Raw genomic sequence first — 26270 nt, forward strand, 5'->3', positions numbered from 1 at the left:
ACTTTTCAGCCTGTTGGTCTTGGCCTTGGGTTCGGGTTCAGCCAGCTTGTGTTAGTTCCTCAAAGTCCTGGCAGTGCAGCTGCCTCGTATTGGAGGTAGCAGGTCATGCAGAGGGTGTTGTTCATTGTGCATGTCCTTGACCATCTTCACTGCAGCCTCCTCCCTCCTGCTCTGGAGTGATGGTAGGGGTTGTGAGATGTTACCAGCTCTCCTTTTGATGATTTTGCAGGCACGTGTCTGGACTCGCTCTAGCTCTGCCTGTTGTTTCTTAGAGCAGCCCACTAGGAGCACTGAGCTGTATTCCAGACACGGCCTGATGAGAGTGGTGTAGATGGTGACGAGGTCATCTGCAGGTAGTCCGTGTCTCGCCATAACCGTGAGATAGTGCAGCCGCTTAGAGGCAGTTTTTATTGCATTTTCAATGTGCACATCTCCAGTCAGGTTTTGGTCAAGGTGGTATCCTAGATACTTTGATGTTTCCACAACAGGTACCTCCTGTCCCCCCAGCATAAGCGGGGGAGGTTGTGGTGGGTTCCGTGAGAAACATATTCTGAGTTCAACCGACTTTTTCCCGTTGAGCATCATTTTGTTCTTTTCTGCCCATTCGTCACACACACACACACACACACACACACACACAGTCGAGTCTACAAGTCCGTCCGTCTTTCTCTCTCTACTCTGCCGATGCGAACGGAAATAAAAGCCTGGCTACTGAAGGCTAGTCTGTCTCAGTCCCTCATATCTCTGGACACTTTCTTCATACTGAGCAAGCACAGAAACGCTATTCTGACGCCATTTTGGACTGAGGTCGATTTAAAAAAAGGCTTCTAAATCCTAACATTTTTCAGTGGTGCTCAACCTTTTTCATGTCAAGGACCCCCAGAATTATCTCTATTGGGCCACGGACCCCCATCTCAAAATATGTAGTTCCAGGGACCCCCCAGAAGCAAATATTTTAGTTAAAAATGTTCACTCTGAAATATATATTCAATGATTTGCGCCACATTTTAACGATTTTTCAAAAATAGCAGACCTACAAGCTCATAGCGCGCCACCGAGTGGCGCGCTATGAGCTTGTAGATCTGCTATTTTTCAATAGCTAAATTATAACATAATGTTTAATTATAAAGTAAGCTATGCTACTACGCTTTCATATATGGAGTATATGGTTGTCTACGCACATACTGTACGCGTAATTAGCACAATTAGGTACCGTTAGCCTCGCCACTTTTATAAACGTAGATAGCAGCGAAAAAGTTAATATAAATATTCAAAACTAGGGGATGACACTCTGACAACAAAACACATTGAACCACTCAGAGGTGTTTAGGTTTTAAATATGGTATCTCAGCATAAAGACTACATACATTAGTCACTGTATCTTATCAATATTATGGTCAGAGTGAGTTACCATGATATTAACCTCATCCACACTCTTCAAATACTACCACCATCATAACTACATTATAATCACTTACTATAACAGAACTTTACTTAACCAAATACAAATAAAAATGTTAAATTAATCTGACCTGAGAGTCTCCAGACAACAGTTTGGGCTCTTCAGTGCAGCACAGATGAGATCCAGTCCAGAATCCTTCAAGACGTTTCCACTCAGGTCCAGTTCTCTCAAATGGGACGGATTGGAGCTGAGAGCTGAAGCCACAACTTCACAGCCTCCCATTGACAAGGAGCAGTTCTTCAGTCTAAATGAAGAATACAACCAGATGGAGAGAGAGAGAGAGAGAGAGAGAGAGAGAGAGAGAGAGAGAGAGAGAGAGAGAGAGAGAGAGAGAGAGAGAGAGAGAGAGAGAGAGACAGAGATAGAGAGAGAGAGAGAGAAGGGGGGGAGGGGGAGATTATAACCAATAAAATATATATTCCTGGATAGAGAAGCTATACTTGCAACCAGCAGAAGAAGACTTTTCATAAAACTGCAATTTGAATTGGCTCATAAAAGCATCACTTTTCCAGATGAAGATAGATATTCGTCCAAAGTTCACGTTGGTCAACAGTAGAACACTACATTTTCAATATTCAATATAAATTCAGTCGAAATTTAGGAAAAGGGGGCCTGGATGAAAATATGGGAGGGTGATGCCTTTCTAATTGTAGTCAGAGGGAGGGTGAGCTAATTGTATTTCGAGTCTAAGGGAGGGTGATCCAATTCTGATAATAAAATAGTCTGGGTTTTTATATATACATGTTTTACTGCAGCTTTTTAAAATTCAGTCGAACTTTGTCTAATAGTCCGTCCGTCTTTCTCTCTCTACTCTGCCGATGCGAACGGAAATAAAAGCCTGGCTACTGAAGGATAGTCTGTCTAAGGTGCTATTTACACGAGGATGGTGTTCATAAAAAACGGCAAAATAAAGTACCGTTTAGCGCTGTCATTTAGACGAGAACGGTGTTCTCAGGAGGTGAAAACGCATCGAAGTGAAACCGCCTTCCAGAGTGGAAATCATTCAGAACACCGTTTCCTATGGTCTCCATATAAACAGGCAAAACGGTGAATCCGCAAAACTTATGACATCATGGCTCATGTTGGCTCACAGCGCATATGTTTATTACATTGATGCAGAGCCATATCATTATGATATAATGGAGTTCCTGAACAAGCCTCCCTCCTCGCCTACAAAGTGCTGCTCATCAGCGATGTTGAATGTAAAACCATGATGTAAATAAAAAGCCTTGTGATAGACGGCAGCCGCGGCAGCAGCGTTTATGTAGCCTAATGTATTATAAAATATATACCATCCCGTGGCGCGCCCAGAGCCGCGTTGCGCAGGCTTGCGTGAAGGTTTCTTCTTCTTGTACGTGGGTGACCTGTCTATTTGGCAGCCCGTTATCGCCACCTAGCGACAGTATAGCATAATAGCACATCATATCATAACGTGTGCGTTCTCGTGTAAAGGGTAAGAAAAAATGAGAACGCAACGGGACTTTGACGTGTTATATGGAGATGGTCGCCGTCTAAAAGAGGCCTAAGTCCCTCATATCTCTGGACACTTTATTCATACTGAGCAAGCACAGAAACACTATTGGCTCATTTTGGACTGAGGTCGATTTAAAAACAAGGCTTCTAAATCCTAACGTTTTTCTGAAAAACCAATGCTTCTATGTCAGTGGTGCTCAACCTTGTTCATGTCAAGGACCCCCAGAATTATCTGTATTGGGCCACGGACCCCCATCTCAAAATATGTAGTTCCAGGGACCCCCCAGAAGCAAATATTTTAGTTAAAAATGTTCACTCTGAAATATATATTCAATGATTTGCGCCATATTTTAACGACTTTTCAAAAATAGCAGACCTACAAGCTCGAAGCGCGCCACTCGGTGGCGTGCTATGAGCTTGTAGATCTGCAATTTTTCAATAGCTAAATTATAACATAATGTTTAACCCATTTAGGCCTGACGTCAAAATAAAAAAGTCTTCTGAAACAATATATATATATTCAAAGATTTGTGTTGCCTTTTCACGATTTTTCAAAAATAGCAGACATACAAGCTCGTATGAGCTTGTAGATCTGCTATTTTTCAATAGCTAAAGTATAACATAATGCTTAGTTAACACATCAAATGCGCGAAACGTATCTATACTCTTTTTATATATCGATCACGGTATGTGCGTCCCGTATCTATACGTTTTTATGTTTTTTTTATTGATTACTGTACTTCATCTTTATGCGCCCGGACAACATAGAAAGTAACACCGATCGGCTCTACAAAGATCCGGTATGTGATCCGGGAGTTAAAAGCCCCCCCCCCCCCCCCCTCCTGAAAAGAGGCGTTGGTCTATGCCGGGCAGGCCGCATCCATTACGACGTAATGGAGGTGGTCTGCCCGGCATAGACCAACGCAGATGTCAGGGGATCTAAAATGGACGTACCCATGCTCTAGTGTGTGTGAATACACTTGATTCCCCCTCCCCTCCTGTTTCTACATGGTTTCTCCCGAGGGAGCATTGTGGGGGGGGTCTCTTCGTCTCGGATCGCATTGGCAGTTTGAGTTCCCCCCCACTGCCACTGTGCCTTCAACTGCCTTGCACCTCTCTCATTCTCGGAAAAAGATATAACGCAGCCGTGTAAGCATCGATTTGCCCTCTGCCCGTATATAAACCAAGAATAATCTGCAACGATCGGCATTTCATAACGTTTGCCACACACATGGAGTCATGGACAGATGCACGAAACGAATTACATTATCGAGGGACCGCCATGATCAACTGGCCGCTTTACATGTCTTTTGTTGGAGATCGTCATAGCGTCTTCGCCAGCCAATGCAGCCATCACTATCAGTGTCTTTTGATGTATGCGGTGTGATTCTCGCTATAAGAGGCCCCTCGCTGTGGGCCCCGAAAAAGTTCAAAAGTCCAATGTTAATCGCTCAGCACCACCAAGCCTGAGCGATCAGAAAACTCTAGCAATCTATGTGTTAAAACACCAAAAGTGGTTTCCGCCCAAAATGGGTTAAAACACCAAAAGGGGTTCCCGCCCCAAAATGTGTTCATTATAAAGTAAGCTATGCTACTACGCTTTCATATTTATGGAGTATACGGTTGTCTACACACATACTGTACGCGTAGTTAGCACCATTAGGTACCGTTAGCCTCGCTACTTTTATAAACGTAGATAGCAGCAAAATAGTTAATATAAATATCATTCAAAACTAGGGGACACTCTGACAACAAAACACATTGAACCACTCAGAGGTGTTTAGGTTACATACATTAGTCACTGTATCTTATCAATATTATGGTCAGTGTGAGTTACCATGAAATAAAACATCTGGGTTTCCGAGGCTACCATGATATTAACCTCATCCACACTCTTCAAATACTACCACCATCATAACTACATTATAATCACTTACTATAACAGAACTTTACTTAACCAAATACAAATAAAAATGTTAAATGAATCTGACCTGAGAGTCTCCAGACAACAGTTTGGGCTCTTCAGTGCAGCACAGATGAGATCCAGTCCAGAATCCTTCAAGCCGTTTCCACTCAGGTCCAGTTCTCTTAAATGGGACGGATTGGAGCTGAGAGCTGAAGCCACAACTTCACAGCCTCTCATTGACAAGGAGCAGTTCTTCAGTCTAAATGCAACCAGATTAGGAGAGAGAGAGAGAGAGAGAGAGAGAGAGAGAGAGAGAGAGAGAGAGGGGGGAGATTAAAACCAATAAAATACATATTCCTGGATAGAGAAGCTACTTGCAACCAGCAGAAGAAGACTTTTCATAAAACTGCAATTTGAATTGGCTCATAAAAGCATCATTTTTTCCAGATGAAGATAGATATTCGTCCAAAGTTCACGTTGGTCAACAGTAGAACACTACATTTTCAATATTCAATAAATTCAGTCGAAATGGGAGGGTGATGCCTTTCTAATTGTAGTCAGGAGGGTGAGCTAATTGTATTTCGAGTCTAAGGGAGGGTGATCCAATTCTGATAATAAAATAGTCTGGGTTTTTATTATACATGTTTTACTACAGCTTTTTAAAATTCAGTCGAACTTTGTCTAATAATACCCCTCTGTTGCTTTCACTTGTAGAACACACACACACACACACACACACACGTCACACACACACACACACACACACACACACACACACACACACACACACACACACACACACACACAGTCTACAAGTCCGTCCGTCTTTCTCTCTACTCTGCCGATGTGAACGGAAATAAAAGCCTGGCTACTGAAGGATAGTCTGTCTCAGTCCCTCATATCTCTGGACACTTTCTTCATACTGAGCAAGCACAGAAACGCTATTGGCCCATTTTGGACTGAGATCAATAATAAAAAAAGGCTTCTAAATCCTAACATTTTTCTGAAAAACCTGTTTCTATGTCAGTGGTGCTCAACCTTTTTCATGTCAAGGACCCACAGAATTCTCTCTATTGGGCCACGGACCCCCATCTCAAAATATGTAGTTCCAGGGACCCCCCCAGAAGCAAATATTTTAGTTAAAAATGTTCGCTCTGAAATATATATTCAATGATTTGCGCCACATGTTAAAGATTTTAAAAATATAGCAGACCTACAAGTTCTAAGCGCGCCACTCGGTGGCACGCTATGAGCTTGTAGATCTGCTATTTTCCAATAGCTAAATTATAACATAATGTTTAATTATAAAGTATAAGCTATGCTACTACGGTTTCATATATGGAGTATACGGTTGTCTACACACATACTGTACGCGTAGTTAGCACAATTAGGTACCGTTAGCCTAACTACTTTTATAAACGTAGATAGCAGCGAAAAAGTTAATACAAATATTCAAAACTAGGGGATGACACTCTGACAACAAAACACATTGAACCACTCAGAGGTGTTTAGGTTTTAAATATGGTATCTCAGCATAAAGACTACATACATTAGTCACTGTATCTTATCAATATTATGGTCAGTGTGAGTGACCATGATATTAACCTCACTATTCAAATACTACCACCATCATAACGACATTATAATCACTTACTTAACCAAATACAAATAAAAATGTTAAATTAATCTGACCTGAGAGTCTCCAGACAACAGTTTGGGCTCTTCAGTGCAGCACAGATGAGATCCAGTCCAGAATCCTTCAAGACGTTTCCACTCAGGTCCAGTTCTCTCAAATGGGACGGATTGGAGCTGAGAGCTGAAGCCACAACTTCAACGTGTTCCTCTCCGAGGTCACAGTCAACAAGTCTGTAATTACAGATTAAATGTAAAATCAGAGATGATCAAAACAGAACAGACGATGTTCACTGTCAAGGAGGTTCCCTGTGGTGCTATCTGAAATGTGTGTGTGTGTGTGTGTGTGTGTGTGTGTGTGTGTGTGTGTGTGTGTGTGTGTGTGTGTGTGTGTGTGTGTGTGTGTGTGTTTGGATACTTTTCTAACTAAGCGTAAGTGTAAGTGTAACACATATTCAAAAGGCAAAATCACCCTATCACTAAATATATTTGTATTTGTATTTGTATTTATTTATTCAGCACAGTATAAAAACAACATAGTGAACATAAATATGAAAAGGGTAAGGTGCTAGGCTGAGGCAAAAAAGCCCAAGGGGCTTATACGAGGCCTCTACCTATATAAATTAAAACGAAACATTGTACATGAGATATAGAATATCCAGAAAACATGAATGCAGTATATAAAACATAAACAAAACAACAAAACAAAAACACAACATTGGTTATTTACATGATTAGAGAAAAGAATAGATGATACAAAGAAATATAATTAGGTGATCTGGGTCAATTAAGTGGGTCCTAAACTTATGTTTGAAATGTTTTAATGAAGTAGAATTTGATGAGATTGCTGTATAGGTGTTCCATAGCTGGGCCCCCCTGTATCTGATGGAGAACTGACACAGACCAGTACGGAACTTTGGGAGATGTAAATGATTTGCCTGTCTCGTATTGAAGTGGTGCACATCACTGTTGAACTGGAAAAAGTCTTTACATGGCAAAGGAAATGAAACTGGCTGGAACAATACTTTGAAAATAAAGTTGCAGGTTTGGTATGTATTTAAATTAAAGATTGGTAAAATATTGAGTTGTTTAAAAAGAGGGGCAGAATGAGCAGACCAATCACTGTATGTGGCAATCCTGCATAATCTTTATACTAAACACAAATCACACTTGAATTGGATTGCAATACTAATCATACTATAATTCAGTCAATGTCTGAATGAATGAATGTCAGAAACACGGCCGTATCTCCTCATTGCCTGCACCAATCGCTCCCACTTTTCACACAGGCATTGACCATAATAATATGGAGGTCTTAACGAAGCCATTTTTTCAATAAGATTAATAATGAATTTATTAGTGAATTAAAACGCTGACTTAAACGCGCAACCTCGCACCCTCACACACCTCCGCCCCTTAGCGACACCTGCATCACAGGGCACCGTTCTCACTGTTACACCACTGGCATGCTTCCTCTAGCTACCGCCGCAACACAACAAAGAGTGCCCTATACAATTTGGCGTCGCGTGTGTGTGTGTGTTGCATACCCGTGTACATTAACTGCAAAGCGTATTACATTAACTGCAAAGCGTATTCCACTCAGGACCGCAGGCATGACAAATTCCCCACCCCGTGTGTGTGTGTGTGTGTGTGTGTGTGTGTCTCCACTCCCAATCTTCCGCAGTAGTCAGCAAACATTTATTTATCCGTGGTCTATCTCCGACCGAGCCACACTATTAGCACACATCTCTCCATGCCAAAAATAATCTGCACGCTCCCAGAATCCGGCTAGGCTACATTTTACAGACGCAACTGTCATATTTACTGTACAAATATTGTTTTTACATCACCACACGATCCCACGGGCAAAGTTGCTGTGACGTCATAATCATCACACTTCTCCAACAGCACAGAGGCCAGCCATCCGAGCCCAGCCATCCGAAGGATCCTCCCCCTTTCACTGCTCCTGTGTGTGACCTGTGAACTACTCTGCACTGTCTGTAGACTCGCCCACTCCACCAACAACAAACAACAACGACTCATGCTTGGACTGGAATACTCTGCCATCACCCCCCAAAAAACGCATCATGCCAAAAAGAAAACGCACCGCGCAAACGAAGCCGAAGCAGGTAAGCAGCTGCATATCTGAACACATTTAATCGTTTGCACGCCCGTGCATCATTGCTTCTTTATGTGCTTGCGTTCGCATTTCCCAACTCTGTGATTTATTCATACATCGCTGTGTGTGTGTGTGTGTGTGTGTGTGTGTGTGTGTGTGTGTGTGTGTGTGTGTGTGTGTGCTGCAATTGCGAATGTGCGCTGAACCCACACTCACGCACTAATCCATCCGGGTTGCGTGGCACAGGCACCTGAAAGCTCCGACAGTTGAACACACACACACACACACACTGTTTCGAGACCACACTGTCCGCCCCCTCCTCAACCACCTCCTTCGCCGTGTCATACACATGGGCTACATGCACGCTGAAAGCCTGGACACTGACAACGACAGGTTACAGCCCTGCGCGCACGCAGCGTGGCTGCGTGACACACTGAACAGCACGATCACAACGGAATGCTTATCTGTCGGGGTCTCGGGGTGGCCAAATGGAGACGTTTGGGGAAGACAGATCCCGTGCCGTCGGAACAACACAATGACAAAATACATACATACAGACAGACAGATGCAATGACAACGACACGTTCCTAAATCACACAAAACATCAAATTCTTATCCTGATTATATAAAGAACAAACTACAACTTGCTTTGAAGCCCAAAAAGCCAACCTCCGCGTTCACCGTTTAATAGCTTATTATCTCCATGGGCAGCAGACGGTGAGCGGTTAGGGACCGTCTACAAAGTGCAACACCGAACTTGATAGGCAGAATATCACCACCATATTTACATCACACATCAATGGTGTACTTATGATTGTACTACAGCATTTAATTAGCCTATACTTTTGTGCCCAACCCAACTTCCCAAGACCATCTGTAAACAATTCCCCCCATATCAGTAATGTGATCTATTACATCGCACACTGAACATGATTTGCTGTTCATATAATCAGAACGGGTAAGGACTAGTATATATAAATATGAAGTGAGGGGGTCTTTCTCTTTCTCCCCATGTTTTTTAATGAATGAATGAATGAATGAATGAATGAAGTATATAGTGATCCAACATGTTAACATTCACACTACTAACCTGGCTGTTGTGCAGTTCTTCACAGCTGGGATCAGTCTCCGTCTCCCCTCCTTTGATGTGTTGTATTTCTGCAGGTCCAACTCCTCCAGAACCTTTTCTGACATCTGCAGCATGGATGCAAGAGCTGAACACTGGGGCACAGTGAGTTCCTTCCCTGAGCTGCTGAGCTGCTCTGACTTCAGGTACTGTTGGATCCCCCGACTGACTGACGGGTCGTTCATCTCCATCAGACAGTGGAAGATGTTGATACATCTGTCAGGAGAGGCATCATCATCATTCATCTCCTTCAGGTTGTCGATGACTCTATGGATCTCCTCTGGACTGTTCTCTGTCTGACCCAGCAGGCCTCCTAACAGACTCTGGTTGGACTGCAGTGAGAGACCATGAAGGAAGCGGACAAAGAGGTCCAGTTGTCCACTCTTACTCTGCAGGGTTTTCTTCATAGCAGCCTTCAGGAAGTCAGACAGGGAACTGTCACTGTCGAAACGGCTGTCTCCCAGGAATGCTTTCAGGACCTCAATGTTCTTGTTTCTCTTTGTGAACATCTGCCTCTTGTTCTTCTGAGTGAAACAGTGGGACAGGTAGACTGCAGCCAGAAACTCCTGGAAGCTCAGATGAACGAAGCAGTAGACGGTTTTGTGGAAGAACAAACCGTCTTTTTTGAAGAACTTTGTGCAAAAGCCCAAGTTTTTCAAGTCCTTGTTCACATCAAGACCATACGCCTTCAGGTCCTCCTCATAGAAAATGATGTTGCCTTTGACCAGTTGGTGAAACGCCAGCTTGCCCAGCTTCAGAAGAACTTTCCCTGCATACTTTATGAGCTTCCCTCTGTCTGCCTCGCCTTGTTTAGGATTCTCCCGCTGTAGCTCACCCATCAGGAAGTGACAGAACAGCTCAACCAGGGTTTTGGGCAGCCTGAATGTCTCCCCCATGTTCTTCACAACGGTAGCAAGGATCCAACAGAAGACTGGGATTTCACACATGGTGAGGAGGATCTTTGATTTTTTGATGTAAGAGAGGATTGATCTGGCCTGGTTCTTATCACTGAACGTCTTCTTGAAGAACTCCTTCTTCTGGTCATCTCTGATGAACCCTCGTACTTCTGTCATCCTGTTTACAAACTCCTTAGGGATCTGATTGGCTGCTACAGGTCGCGAGGTTATCCAGATGCGAGCAGAGGGGAGGAGCTGTCCCTTGATGAGGTTTAGAAGGAGATCTTCCACTGGGTAAGAGTTGTTGACATTCATGAGGCCAATTTCTTTGCTGAAATCAAACTGAAAGTTATTTTCATCATAACCATCCAGAACAAACATGACTTTGAAGGGGCTGTTCCTGTAGTCTCCTGACTTCTGCAATTTAGTGAAGATATGATTAAGAACGTCTTCCTTGATAAATCTGGTTTCCACGATGCAGTGGTGAATTAGCTGTGCCAAAGTAAACTTTTGTCCCTTGAGCATATTTAACTGGCGGAACTTGAGCGGGAACACGAGGTGTGGGTCTTGGGGGAAACATTTCTTGGCCCAGTCGAACATAAATTTGTGTACGAGGATCGTTTTCCCAATCCCTGCACAGCCAACGGTCAGCACTGTTCTTATGATTCGTCCAGAAAGGTCTTTGAACATCTGAACCAGTTGGATTTCCTCTCTTGCCTTCTTCATCTCCATCTGTCGGACCTCATGATGGCTGTGGATGTCTGTTCTTTCGATGTCTACATTGTAGAGCGGAGCGAAGACGTTTTCAAACACGACCTCAGTCTGTGTGCCCAAATCTACACTCAGATATGTGCTGTTCATGTTGCGTTGAAGCTCCTCTTCATAGTCAGTGATGTGACGATATCCTGGTGTTCTCTTCAACAGACCTGTAGCGAACAAAGCAATTCTATGTTTAAGCCTTGGAGGAAGGGAGGGAGGGGGAGAGCGAGAGACACACACACACACACACACACACACACACACACACACACACACACACACACACACACACACACACACAGTGGGTGAAGAGACCATTTCCTTACCTCTCAGTTTGGCGGCCCTCTTCCTCCCTCGTCTTTCCTTCTCTCCTTCTGTCAAAGCTGAGATGTGAGACAGTGATTGGTCAGTGAGATGTGAGACAGTGATTTGTCAGTGAGGAGACTCTATAGCAGGGATATTCAATTGGCCACATGCGGCCCGCGGAGCGCCCCCTTGTGGCCCCTGGAAGAATTTTGAACCCCCCCCCCCCTTTTTTTTCTTTTTTTTTAGAATAATAAGAGGGATAATAAAAGTTACAGGTATGGTGTGTGCGATATTAATTGTTTGATTACCATAATGACGGTAATCATTAAAGGACCACTTTTCAACCCATCTTCATATAATAGGTCCTCACTAATAATCATGATAAAATGACACGTTTATTTCTACTCGGTCTGTGTCACATAGGAGGGCTGTGGGCAGTTCAGAAACCCACCCAACAGTGACATCAATGGAGAATCCAAGCTAATAGAAACTGCAGGCTTTCTAGTCCTGAAAAGTTGCAATGCGAAAATGGAAGCCATCATTCTCACAATAATAAACCCTGTTAACCCTTGGCCTACAATTCACGGAAAAAACGGAATTAATCGAAAAATCTAAACCTCCCGTTAACGGAAAAAACGGAATGACAATCAATATCAGTTATCGCGGGGTCAAAAGAGCAAAAAGTAATATTTTTTCACTTATTATTATCACTAATGTTGGATGTAATTTACCAAAAAACGGCCGAAATCCGCGTGATCGTGCGCTATCGTGCACGCGCGCCGTCTCTATGTGCGTCGCTGTAAAAAATGTGATATTTTGCGATCTTTTGGGGTTGATTTGAGGTTAATTTGACTTAGTTATGAAAAATATAGCATTAGCTTAGCAATCCGGACCAGCCAAGCTATTGACTAGGGTCAAAATACTACAGGATGTTGTTGATCGTTGAACCGGAAGTGACTTAGGAAGATCCGTCTAGTTTAGCCAAAATCAGCATAATGGTGCTTTCCCGCCATCTGGTGGCGATTTGAGAGAATACATTTGCAATGAATGAAAAAAAAGAAAACATCTCTTCAATCCACCAGATCTTTCTTGTATGTTAAAACGATGAATTAAAAATATGCCAATTTGTTACCCAGACAAAAAAATTGGGACTGGTAGTCCAAGGGTTAAGGTCCATTTGGTTCCATTTGTACACTCTCAGAGTTACAGACCCATAAGGGTCCATTTGGTTCCAAACCATCATTTCCCTGGGGACCCCCTGGAACTGCCTCCAGGACCCTGGGGGTCCCCGAAACCCGAACCCCACTTTGGGAATCACTGCTCTATGTAATCTGATCTTTATAGTCTGATAAACGATTCTCACGTAAATAAATCTTGTTTAAAAAACAATCTGCCTAACGATGATGTCACTGGTGGTCGTGGACGGGTTTCTGAACTGCCCACAGCAGAGTGAGTGTGTGTGTGTGTGTGTGTGTGTGTGTGTGTGTGTGTGTGTGTGTGTGTGTGTGTGTGTGTGTGTGTGTCCAGTCGTTAATGTCAAAGCAATGCTGTTTATGCACTGTCAAATAGGTCTAGGCCTACATCTATTCTAAGGTGGCATATACCTGTATAGACATATTATCCTGCTCATTACTGTGCGGAAATATACATAAAACTTTGTGTTTGAGCACAAAAAGCATTTTGAGAACCCACAAATTTCCATGCTTCGCGCGCACACTGTGCGGCCCCCCACACACAATAATTCTACAGTTGTGGCCCCCGGCCTAATCTAATTGAATACCCCTGCTCTATAGGATCATTCTCGTCTTCACATAATGACACAGAGATGGATGGATTTATATCAATATAGATTGTAAATAAATCTAGTTAAGAATAAATTAAAGACTCACGAGGTTTCTTGTTCCAGATTAAAGTTGCCAGTGCTACTGCGTACATGAAGAGAGTAACAATAATCCCACGTCTTAGTCCTCTGCCTGTTGGTCCTTTAGGAGTTGAAAGACAGAAATATAAAACATAAATAGAAAATAAAATCTCTGAACATTTTTTTTTTAATTCCCCTGCGAATGCTTCCTAGTAAAACAGGAAGTGAACAGATTCACTTCCGGGTTGCACAATCTAGCTCCACCCCCCTCATAGAGTTGTGGGAGGAGTTTCAAGTGAATCAGACAAACCGGAAGTAGGAATTATAGTTTTATGAACGGCCAGACACCAGGTTTGGGACCTTTAGCATGCTGTAGGACCATCCATGAGGTTTGGGACCTTTAGCATGCTGTAGGACCACCCATGAGGTTTGGGACCTTTAGCATGCTGTAGGACCACCCATGAGGGGGGGGGGCCTTGTCCTACCCGTGGAGGTAAACGGGCTCTCTCTCTCTCTCTCTCTCTCTCTCTCTCTCTCTCTCTCCCTCTCTCGACCATAAACACACGCTGTTAAGCATGTTATGTAGACAGCACTATAATTGCATTGTATGTAGCCATAGCACGTCATAGTACATATAAACTATACATATATACTATACTATGCTATACATATGTATAGTTTCATTATATAGATATTGCACTGTTACGTTCTTAGCTTACACATGTTTCATGATAAATGCTTTTTATGTGATTTTATGTGATGATGCTGTTTTGTTCTTGCTTAATGTAAATCACTCTGGATTAAGAGCGTCTGCTAAATGCCTAAATTGTAAATTGTAAATTGCTGTTAAGTTACAGTCTGTGACTAAGAAAGACTATGTTTCCTGTTTAGTTTTCCTCTTTAGAAATGTTTTTGGAAGTGGTAAAATGACACGGATTAATTTCTTATTTTTTTGTTGTTGATCCGTGCAGAGCTCTGGACCAAAGACCAGATGGAGGAAACACATGGACTCACTGGCCTTGGAACGTCTCGGGATCCCCCAGGAGGAAGTCACTAATGTTGCTCTGGAGAGGAATGTCTGGTGGAGCTGTTGCCCCCGTAACCCGATTATGGATAAGCGGTTGAAGATGGATGGATGGACAACAACCACTATATTAAAGGTTTTATGACATTCATTTTCATTTCTTTTTCTTTTTCTTTTTTCTTTTAGGTTTTATGACCTCAATTACACCCAAAAAACTTGAACTTTGAACATTCAGTGGATTTTCTGTCGTCTGAAGTTTTCTTTGGGGTTTGGAAGCCTTTTGAGCTACAATGAAAACAGGCAACACAGTGAAAACAGTGACATCTGCTGGCAAATCCCATTGACATATATGGGATTTGCAGGATCTTACATCATACAACTGCCGGCAAATCAGAGCACCTGTTTGAGCCAGAAAACCCCAGATCACAGAAAATCTACTGAATGTTAAAAGTTCATGTTTTTTGGGTGCAATTGAGCTTAGAAAACCTAAAAAAAATAAGAACAATTCCAAAACCTTTTTTTTATGTCACAATCCCTTTAAGGACCAGTATGTCCTACAGCTTTAACCCCATTCTGACCTGAGATCAGATTCTATAAATGTCTTCTACAGCCTGACAGTTTTCTGAAAAAGCTATGTTTCTATGTCAGTCGTTCTTCAATAAAAAAAAATAGCAGACCTACAAGCTCGACGCTCTTGATCCAGAGCGACTTACATTTAAGCAAAAAGAAAAGTATGGCAATACATCACATATATAAAAAGTAGTTATCATGAATCATGTATAAACTAAGAACGTAACAGTGGAGTATCTATGTCAACTATACATACTATACCCAGGGGGCAAAGTCCCATTTTTTGGAAAATCAGACTTGGAGCGTTGTAAAAGGTTGTTCACCAGAAATGATATCTAGGACCATCACTGATCACAACCTAGGTGGACAACCTGGTCAACTAGCTACTGGAAAGCTACAGGGTGGGTTCAAACAAATCCCACCCCAATCTCTGAATAGGCAAATCCGAATAGGGCAAAAGAGACCAAAAGAAAGCCTATAACTTGATAATGCTCACTCTTATCTTCATCAAATTAGCTGTGGTATGAACCAGGAGCCTACCCTACATCACCAAAGAATTGAATGCAATTTGCCATAAGAAATACTGAAATATTCCCCTTTAAACATGTTTTAGTTTAGGCGGAAAATGATTTCTTGTGGTTAGGACTTAGAAAAACAGATTTACAGTACTCAACTAAGCTGTTACTGCATTGCCTAGGGTGCTATTAAACAATAACCAGTGGATGTGTGGAGATAACTATTACAATTTTATTGCAAATCAGATTTCTTTAGACATACAATAGTATTGGGGGGAAATGTTTATTTAACATTATTTTCAACACATTATTATTTTAGGACATTTTAGGCATTTAGTCTTAGTCTTATGAGTCACTGCTGCTATCACTGCTCTCAAATGTGACAGTGTGTATCCTGCAGCATTTGGTTGCCAGTCCCTGGCAACGACACCCTATGTAGCATGGGACAGCCTTCTTTGCACATGAACAGTTCTTCTGGCAGCCTTTGACACATCCACATGATATCATTTTGTCCATTGACACAGGCCAGGCTGGCTGTGTAGATGGAAGTGGAACTACATTTCCCTTCCAACCAAAACCAACCAAATTCTGTAAATGAGGGAATTTGTGGTTTGGCGATTTGTGCACTCTTGTCAATGAGTGTTGCCAGAGCAGCCCTTTTCAGGTGCAGGAGAAATGCATTCTCTGTTGGAGGTAGTAGCTTTAAGAGTGTTGATTTGTTGTTCAGGAACTTGTGTGCTCTTAGTTTGCCTAGATCAGCACCCTCAAAGTGATCAGCTGTGGATGTGTACACAGCTATGGTGAGGTCCCTTGCCTGATTGAGGAGGTCATCTGTTATGGCATCGTCAGGGTTCTCACCAAACTCTTCAAGTGCAGGTATATCCAGCTTCATGCTGCTCTTGAACCATGCCTTCTTTCCAGTGAAATATGGATAACTAGTGATATCTCTACCACTCAGACTGTGGACGAAGGGCATGGCACAACACTGTGAATGTCCCAACGCCACTACCATTTCATGTATAGGCAGGTATGCATTCTGGGCTGTTCTTACCCACAGCTCTGGGAGGTCGCTGAGGTATGTTGCACCATAATACAGGCACAAGTTAATGATGTCGGTGTCATTTGCATGTATGACAACTCTGTCAACTCCTTCATTCTTGACACTGTAGAGGGTGTGGAGTATTATCCTAGTGTCTGCCTCCTGCTGTGTGGATTCCAGAGCAGGAACATTCATAACTGAACCTGCTGTGAGCACCACACTCTTTGTCTCTTCTGTGAATCCACCACCCAGATAGAGATGGGTTGGGCCAAGAGCAGGCTCCAGTTGCTCATTCTCACACCATTTCTCACAGAGGAAGTTGAGAAAGTTTGCTTTGTTAGCTGACACTGCAAAAAACTTCTTTGGATCAGGAGCTGTGTACTGCTCACTGACTTCATATACTCTGGCTGATTTTGATGGGCCGTATCTCTTTTCCTGTTCAGCTGACTTAAGACTGGATTCACTGTACCTGTCACAACAAAAGTGTATGATCTCAGAGCCAGCAGGCACATCATTCAGCAGCAGGTGTTTGTATCGCTCAGCAATGGTTCCAAATCTTTCACCTTTGTGAAAAGACCATTGTCGAATCGCACACATAGCATCAACGACTATTGCTGTCTTTTTGTCATTTTGAGGTAGATCAGGGATGCTTGTAACTTTTGTTTCCTCTTTCAGGATCTTCACTAGGCTTGCTTTGGTACCCGTTCTCCTCTGTGAGAAATGGTGTGAGAATGAGCAACTGGAGCCTGCTCTTGGCCCAACCCATGTCTATCTGGGTGGTGGATTCACAGAAGAGACAAAGATTGTGGTGCTCACAGCAGGTTCAGTTATGGATGTTCCTGCTCTGGAATCCACACAGCAGGAGGCAGACACTAGGATAATACTCCACACCCTCTACAGTGTCAAGAATGAAGGAGTTGACAGAGTTGTCATACATGCAAATGACACCGACATCATTAACTTGTGCCTGTATTATGGTGCAACATACCTCAGCGACCTCCCAGAGCTGTGGGTAAGAACAGCCCAGAATGCATACCTGCCTATACATGAAATGGTAGTGGCGTTGGGACATTCACAGTGTTGTGCCATGCCCTTCGTCCACAGTCTGAGTGGTAGAGATATCACTAGTTATCCATATTTCACTGGAAAGAAGGCATGGTTCAAGAGCAGCATGAAGCTGGATATACCTGCACTTGAAGAGTTTGGTGAGAACCCTGACGATGCCATAACAGATGACCTCCTCAATCAGGCAAGGGACCTCACCATAGCTGTGTACACATCCACAGCTGATCACTTTGAGGGTGCTGATCTAGGCAAACTAAGAGCACACAAGTTCCTGAACAACAAATCAACACTCTTAAAGCTACTACCTCCAACAGAGAATGCATTTCTCCTGCACCTGAAAAGGGCTGCTCTGGCAACACTCATTGACAAGAGTGCACAAATCGCCAAACCACAAATTCCCTCATTTACAGAATTTGGTTGGTTTCTGGATAAGGGAAATGTAGTTCCACTTCCATCTACACAGCCAGCCTGGCCTGTGTCAATGGACAAAATGATATCATGTGGATGTGTCAAAGGCTGCCAGAAGAACTGTTCATGTGCAAAGAAGGCTGTCCCATGCTACATAGGGTGTCGTTGCCAGGGACTGGCAACCAAATGCAGCAGGATACACACTGTCACATTTGAGAGCAGTGATAGCAGCAGTGACTCATAAGACTAAGACTAAATGCCTAAAATGTCCTAAAATACCAATGTGTTGTAAATAATGTTAAATAAACATTTCCCCCCAATACTATTGTATGTCTAAAGAAATCTGATTTGCAATAAAATTTTAATAGTTATCTCCACACATCCACTGGTTATTGTTTAATAGCACCCTAGGCAATGCAGTAACAGCTTAGTTGTAAATCTGTTTTTCTTGTAAATGAGAAAAAGTAAATGAGTCCTAACCACAAAAAATAATTTTCCGCCTAAACTAAAACATGTTTAAAGGGGAATATTTCAGTATTTCTTATGGCAAATTGCATTCTGACTCTTTGGTGATGTAGGGTAGGCTCCTGGTTCATACCACAGCTAATTTGATGAAGATAAGAGTGAGCATTATCAAGCTATAGGCTTTTTTTTGTCTCTTTTGCCCTATTCGGATTTGCCTTTTCAGAGATTGGGGTGGGATTTGTTTGAACCCACCCTGTAGCTTTCCAGTAGCTAGTTGACCAGGTTGTCCACCTAGGTTGTGATCAGTGATGGTCCTAGATATCATTTCTGGTGCACAACCTTTTACAACGCTCCAAGTCTGTAAAACCACTTTGCCCCCTGGGTACTATACTATATTATATATTATACAATATACATGTGTAGCCTACTATAAAGTGCTATGACTACATGAAATGCTAAAGCATAACATAATGCTTTACACCAAAAGGGGTTCCCGCCCAAAGTGGGTTAATACATTATAATTGCCCTCTATAACTAAAATCTAACATTTAAAACACCTAAAATATTATATTATATTAATATAGAAACTCCTGTCGCAAGTTGATGTCATATGTCCTTGTGTGGTCTAGCCCTATGGAACGTATGGAATGCATTGTCTTATTAGCCAGGGTTCATTTTAAGTCTATGGCCAGTAGCACTTACCCCACCCCCTTAGATAGCATTTCTGTAGACTTAGATAGCATTTGATACAGACTTATAGCATGTTATGTAGACAGCACTATAATTGCATTGTATGTAGTCATAGCACGTCATAGTACATATGTATAGCAGCGGGCAGCAGTAGCCGAACGGTTTGCGGAGCGGTCTTGATATCGGAAGGTCGCTAGTTCGTATCCCCGGACCGGCAAGTTAAAATTACCACCGCTGAATGCCCTTGGACAAGGCATTGAACCCCTACCATGAAATGTTCTATGAGCAGGGCCTGGCTGTAAACAAGTTCTTGAGCTTAGTCCAGTTACCTTGGGTAAACATAGTACCTTTCCTTTCCATAGTATAGTATAGTTTATATGTATAGTTTCATTATATAGATATTCCACTGTTACGTTCTTAGCTTACGCATTTTTCATGATAAATGCTTTTTATGTGATGTATTCCCAATGCTTTTTTGTTCTTGCTTAATGTAAGTCGCTCTGGATTAAGAGCGTCTGCTAAATGCCTAAATTGTAAATTGTAAGTCCAAACATCTGAACTAGCCCTAACACATACACACACACACACACACACACACACACACAGACACACACACACACACACACACACAGACTATCAGTAAACTACGTACCTCTGTAAAGCGGGTTGTCTACAGCCTCGCTGTGCTCCACACTGAACCAGTTCTTTATCGCACAGGATATTCTTTGAACTTTTCTCCCTTCCTCGTCGTCGCTGATCGTCACCGTCCAGGAGTCGGGTCCGCTCCATTCCTCATCGTTGTAGAACCTGGTCTCGTTGGGTTTGGGTCGAGTCCATTTCTCATCGTGGAACCTCCATCGATAGGTGACGGCCGACTCTGTGACGTCTCCGATGCAGTGCAGCGTGCAGTTGCTAGAGTTGGAGTCGCATGGTGCCACGATGGTCAGGTCTGGATCTGGGACTCTCTCTGTTGAGGAGGAGACAGAATGAGTCACATGGTGCCACGATGGTCAGGTCTGGATCTGGGACTCTCTCTGTTGAGGAGACAGAATGAGTCACATGGTGCCACGATGGTCAGGTCTGGATCTGGGACTCTCTCTGTTGAGGAGGAGACAGAATGAGTCACATGGTGCCACGATGGTCAGGTCTGGATCTGGGACTCTCTCTGTTGAGGAGACAGAATGAGTCACATGGTGCCACGATGGTCAGGTCTGGATCTGGGACTCTCTCTGTTGAGGAGACAGAATGAGTCACATGGTGCCACGATGGTCAGGTCTGGATGTGGGACTCTCTCTGTTGAGGAGACAGAATGAGTCACATGGTGCCACGATGGTCAGGTCTGGATCTGGGACTCTCTCTGTTGAGGAGACAGAATGAAGACGGATCACAATTACTGCAGGTAAGTCTTGTTGTGAGTCATACTTACTCATCTCTTTAAGCAGGTAAGTCTTGTAGTGAAGTCTGCCGTTGATCTCCACAGAATACCACCCGATGTCTTCTACGGTCATGTTGTGGATGACCAGCCGTCCGGTGTCTGGGTCCAGTGTGGAGCGGTGTTTAAACGTCCCGTAGTAATCCAGACCATGACCCCGATACCACTCCGCTACCAGGTTGCCTCCGCGCATCCACAGGATGCTGGTGACGGCTTTAGGAACAGAGCGGTGGTCTGGAAGCAGTTCCACGCGGATGCCTCTGCCTCGTGGTGGAAGGTACGTCACCTCATGGGCTGTGGAGAGAAACGCATGGCAGTCAAGTTACAATTTAGGCATTTATCAGACGCTCTGAATCCAGAGCGACTTACATTAGGCAAGAACAAAAACCATGGCAATACATCACTATACATAAAAAGTAGTATTCAAGAAACATGCGTAAGCTAAGAACATAACAGTGGAATATCTATAAAATGAAACATACATATACATATAAACTATACATACTATACGTGGAACAAAATGTATTTTGGCGGGCCTTGATGCCGTCGTAATGACTGTTTTTACACTTGCTGAAAATAGCTGATCTACAGGCCCACAACGCGTCGCAGCGCGACACATTGTGAGCTTGTAGATCGGCTATTTTCAGCATGCAACTCATTGTAAAATGACTTGTACTGGATCACTTGTCCACTAGTCCCTTCCTAACATTTTAGTCTAGTTTTTATTTGTTTTATTTGTAGTCATCATAGCTTAGGTTTTATTTAGATTCCATTTAGTTTTCGTCGGTGGAAAAAGGTAGTCGACGAACATTGTTGGTCTTAGTTTTAGTCGACGGAACCACTGATGTATAAATGTGAGGGCGGGGACTTCATGTAACGTTTTGGAATGCTTCATTTTAAATGAAAAAACCTCTCCCAGCAGGAGCTGATGCAGGAGAGATGGGAGATGGACGACAATTGGACCATCGCATGTGACGGCCACGCATCAGGAAGAAAGCCAGCTAACACCATGCACCGAATTACATACTGTACAGTATTAACCCATTTAGACCTGAGGACGATTCTACAAATATTCTCTAAATCCTGACAGGCAATCCTGTTTCTATGTCAGCGGTTCTCAACGTTCTTCATGTCAAGGACCCCAACAATTATATGTAATTGGCCGCCGACCCCCATCTGAAAATATGTTGTTCCAGGGACCCCACAGAAGCAAAGATTTGAGTTAAAAACTTTCACTCTGAAAGACTATATATATTCAAAGATTTGAGACGCAACACAAGCTTGTAGATCTGCTATTTTTCAAAAGCTAAAGTATAACGTAATGCTTAAAACACCAAATGGGGTTCCTGTCCAGAATGGATTGATTTGTATTTTATTTGTATTATCTTATCAGACTATTGTTATTGTAAATGAGCGATACTTTGCCGCACTACTCCTCCCACAGTTTTTGCCGCACACTCGAGCCATGTGTCAAATTGACCGGCTTCATCAGGAATCGTGTGCTTGTATTTTGCTAAGAGATCCGTTGTATAGTTTAATTGATATTAATTAATTAGTTCTCCATAGACTTATAATGGGGAAATCGAAGACTAAAATGTAAGTATTTTTTTCCATTGGAGACCGAAAGCTCCATATTTACAAGACTTGGAGGGAGGTTCATAATCATTATGAAAATTAATTGAAAAGGAATTACATCAGTCGGCCTCGTGGTGGCGCTATAACAGCCCACTTTATCTTTTCCCCTATAACTCTTGAACCGTAAGTTGTAAAATCAAATTTTCCATGGATTCCTTGGGCTATGATGCATTTCCACATATAGGCCACGCCCATTTCCGTTAGAAACAAATTCCTGCAAATTAGATTTTTCTCCAAAACACACTTTTGGCTCCTCCTCCTACAGATGGGGGCGCCGCAAATGCGAGAAATGTAACAGAACAAAACATGATTTTTGGGAGATAAATCCCCTACGCATGATCACAGGGGTGACGTGACATTGTAATTGGCTGGCAAAATGAGTGGGAGGGGCCTATGTAAGTGACTGCGGCAACCACACTTTGCATTTCTTCAAAATTGCGACCTTTCTAGTTTATATTCATATTTGAATAGAAAATAGAGGTCGCACACAATGCATCGCGACGCATTGTGAGATTGTAGATCAGCTATATTCAAATGGTCGAAATGTATATAGGGTTGAAGTGGTTACAGTAATGTATGTTTTTCTAATCAAAATGTAAATCTCCAAAGTAACTAGTAACTAAAGTTTTCAAATAATTGTAGTGGAGTAAAAGTACAAATGTTGGCTCTGAGATGTAGCGGAGTAGATGTAAATACCTTAAAATTGTACTTAAGTACAGTATTTGAGTGAATGTACTTAGTTACTTTCCACCACTGGGTTAACGGCAGGAGGATGAGTTAACAAAACGTCAACAAAGTATCTGACCAAGCTGTCCGTCTGATGACAAAAAAGATTACGAAAGAAAGGAGAGTATGACTAAGAGGAAGTGGTCAATGTTATCCTCAACTTCATATTGACATCTGTTGTCCAGATCATATCTCACACCAGGGCCGCAGGGCGGAATCATTCAGGCCCGGGGGTCAAGTCATACACCCAGCCAGGCAGTGTTGTTTTTGGCAGCAAATTTCGATTTTAGTTTAGTCATAGTCTTTGGACTGAAACTTCATTTAGTTTTAGTCACATTTTAGTCACATGGAGATGTCTTACTGTTAGTCTAGTTTTAGTCGACTAAATGTCATAAAGATCAGCTATTTTTTGCATGCAACCAAGAGTAAAATGACTTATAGTGGATCTCTTGTCCACTAGTCCCTTCCCAACATTTTAGTCTAGTTTTTATTTGTCGACGAAATTGTCAGTATATTTAGTCTTAGTTTTAGTCATCATAGCTTAGTTTTCATTTAGTTTCCATTCGTTTTTGTCAGTGGAAAAGGGTAGTCGACGAACATTTTTCGTCTTAGTTTTAGTCGACGAAAACAACACTGCAGCCAGGCCACCCTCCCTATACCCACACGCATGTACGTTTGGATTACAACAGAGCCATAGATAGAGTATAGACAGAGTTGCGACATTGAAGGGGCAGAAAACAGCCCGGTCACGTGGTTCATGTACTCGTGCGAGCCCCATCGACTACAATACATTCCGTAAACTTCTGGTGTCCCTGTTGACCAATAGAAGTCTATGTAGAAGAGGAAGTGAAGTGAACGGAGCTGTCGTAACTCTGTCTATACTCTTCTATGGGCTCTGGATTACAGGGCTGCACGATATGGACAGTATTTATGCCAAATATTGCGATATCGATACGATATACGATATTACCGTTAAAATTTCATATACATTTTAAGTGTTGCAACACTTATACATACACGCACGCACGCACACATGTGGGGATTGAAAAACCATAAAACCTGGGTGATCTACATGTATGCTATCAAATTGTATGTTTATTCACGCAGCATAGTACTGTACAGTATATGAATGATACATTCTCTGGCTGATTTTAGTTTCTACCCTTCTAAGGACCAGCTGAGACCCCAACTTTGAGAACCAATGGTGTAGTGACGGGCGGGAACCCCTTTTGGTGTTTTACGAATTATGTTATACTTTAGCTATTGAAAAATAGCAGATCTCGAGTGCCGCGCTACGAGCTTGTAGGTCTGCTATTGTGAAAATGTGGTGCAAATCTTTGAATATATATTATGTCAGAGCGATCGTTTTTAACTCAATCTTTGCTTCATGGGGGGTCCCTGGAACAACATATTTTCAGATGGGGGTCGGCGGCATATTACATATATTTTTGGGGTCCTTTAAACTTTAAGAATGACTGACATAGAAACATAGGCTTTTCAGAAAACTGTCAGGATTTAGAAGACATTGCAGAAATGTCCTCAGGTCTAAATGGGTTAAGAGCGTACCAGACCGCATCTCCATGATATGATCTACTGCACCACGGATAGCGGATATGTCAACATGATGTCGAAATGAGTCATAGTTCTCTCTTTTTGTATCTTTTTGTCATCAGTTTCCTCCTTTAAGCGAAAGAAACGTTTGTTTTGTTTCCGTTCTGTCACGACGGCCAGGAATTCTATTTTCCTGTTGAATTGCTTACTGGACCAGACCAAACTATACTTTACTTTACAATGAAATAATTTACGTTGCGAACGGAGCCTCTTTACTCTTCAGTGACTGACTGCAGTGACTGTCTCTCTGCAGTGACTGGGTGGGTGGCTGGGTATGAGCACGAAAACAGCATGGTTGTTTTTCACCATCTGTGCTCAACCTAACACACACACAAACACACGCACATATTAACTGTATGCTTTTGGGGGTGCCAGTACAGTACAGTACAGTAGAGGGTACAGTAGAGGGGCCGCCACACGGTAACTCTGTCATTTCTCAACCGTTCGGACGTGGCGCGGCGCGGCACGCCGGAACCGGCCTGGCCCCTGGGCGCATTCCTGGGGGTCTGGAACATTCCCTTCCCCCCGCGAACCCCCACACGGAGTTGCACCACTCACTTCACACTTTTTTGGGGACTCATATGAATTTTTGGGGAATCATTTGAATGACCACATGTGCATCCCGGGACCCATTACATTGAAAACCTATTTACATCACTGATATTGTTTCAGAGTGAACATTTTTAACTCAAATCTCAAATGAAGGTTCCTATGGCTCAAATGGGTCCGAGAGGCTAAACCTCATCAAATGGGTCTGAGAGGCTAAACCTCATCAAATGGGTCCGAGAGGCTAAACCTCATCAAATGGGTCCGAGAGGCTAAACCTCATCAAATGGGTCCGAGAGGCTAAACCTCATCAAATGGGTCCGAGAGGCTGAACCTCATCAAATGGGTCAGAGAGGCTAAACCTCATCAAATGGGTCCGAGAGGCTAAACCTCATCAAATGGGTCTGAGAGGCTAAACCTCATCAAATGGGTCTGAGAGGCTAAACCTCATCAAATGGGTCTGAGAGGCTAAACCTCATCAAATGGGTCCGAGAGGCTAAACCTCATCAAATGGGTCTGAGAGGCTAAACCTCATCAAATGGGTCCGAGAGGCTAAACCTCATCAAATGGGTCCGAGAGGCTAAACCTCATCAAATGGGTCCGAGAGGCTAAACCTCATCAAATGGGTCTGAGAGGCTGAACCTCATCAAATGGGTCTGAGAGGCTGAACCTCATCAAATGGGTCTGAGAGGCTAAACCTCATCAAATGGGTTAGTGGCTCAAAGGTTTGTGGCTCAAAAGTTCGTGGCTCAAAAGCCGAATACATTATGGGGCCTTGTTGAAAACCCACCGTCTTAAAGAATAAAATAAAAACATTCTTTGGATAACAAAGAACAGGTCTTACCAACGTGGAGCTGGATGTCAGCGCTCATGCCCATCTCTGGCACCGAGCAGCGGTAGGTTCCATGGTCCGACAGCCTGACCCTGGACAGCTTCAAGGAAATGACACCCCCGGACAGATCCGACAGGAACATGGTCGCTCTCTGCCTGTCAATGGTGGAAAG

The 26270-nt window shown here is 42.9% G+C and overlaps 2 protein-coding genes across 2 annotated transcripts in view; both read right to left on the reverse strand.

Moving 5' to 3' along the window:
• The window catches only part of LOC310868729 (protein NLRC3-like), a gene marked incomplete at both ends in the record, with an annotated part of 171643 nt that overhangs the window by 95898 nt on the left and 49475 nt on the right, over positions 1-26270 (reverse strand). Inside the window, 3 exons of the mRNA XM_083779189.1 lie at positions 1533-1706; positions 4927-5100; positions 6534-6707. Coding sequence (XP_083635315.1) covers positions 1533-1706; positions 4927-5100; positions 6534-6707 — 522 coding nt within the window. The remainder of the gene's footprint in view (positions 1-1532; positions 1707-4926; positions 5101-6533; positions 6708-26270) is intronic.
• LOC310869594 (protein NLRC3-like) lies at positions 9670-26251 on the reverse strand (the record flags this gene model as incomplete). The annotated part of the gene is made up of 6 exons (XM_083780408.1): positions 26111-26251; positions 20743-21042; positions 19969-20283; positions 13569-13661; positions 11700-11756; positions 9670-11540 (listed from the first exon to the last, which is right to left on the reverse strand). Exons 1-6 carry the CDS (start codon positions 26238-26240, stop codon positions 9670-9672), a joined length of 2766 nt encoding a protein of 921 aa, XP_083636534.1. The 5' UTR covers positions 26241-26251.

This window comes from Protomyctophum parallelum, assembly GCF_964188405.1.
Source record: "Protomyctophum parallelum genome assembly, chromosome: 13".
Classification (NCBI taxonomy): Eukaryota; Metazoa; Chordata; class Actinopteri; order Myctophiformes; family Myctophidae; genus Protomyctophum; species Protomyctophum parallelum.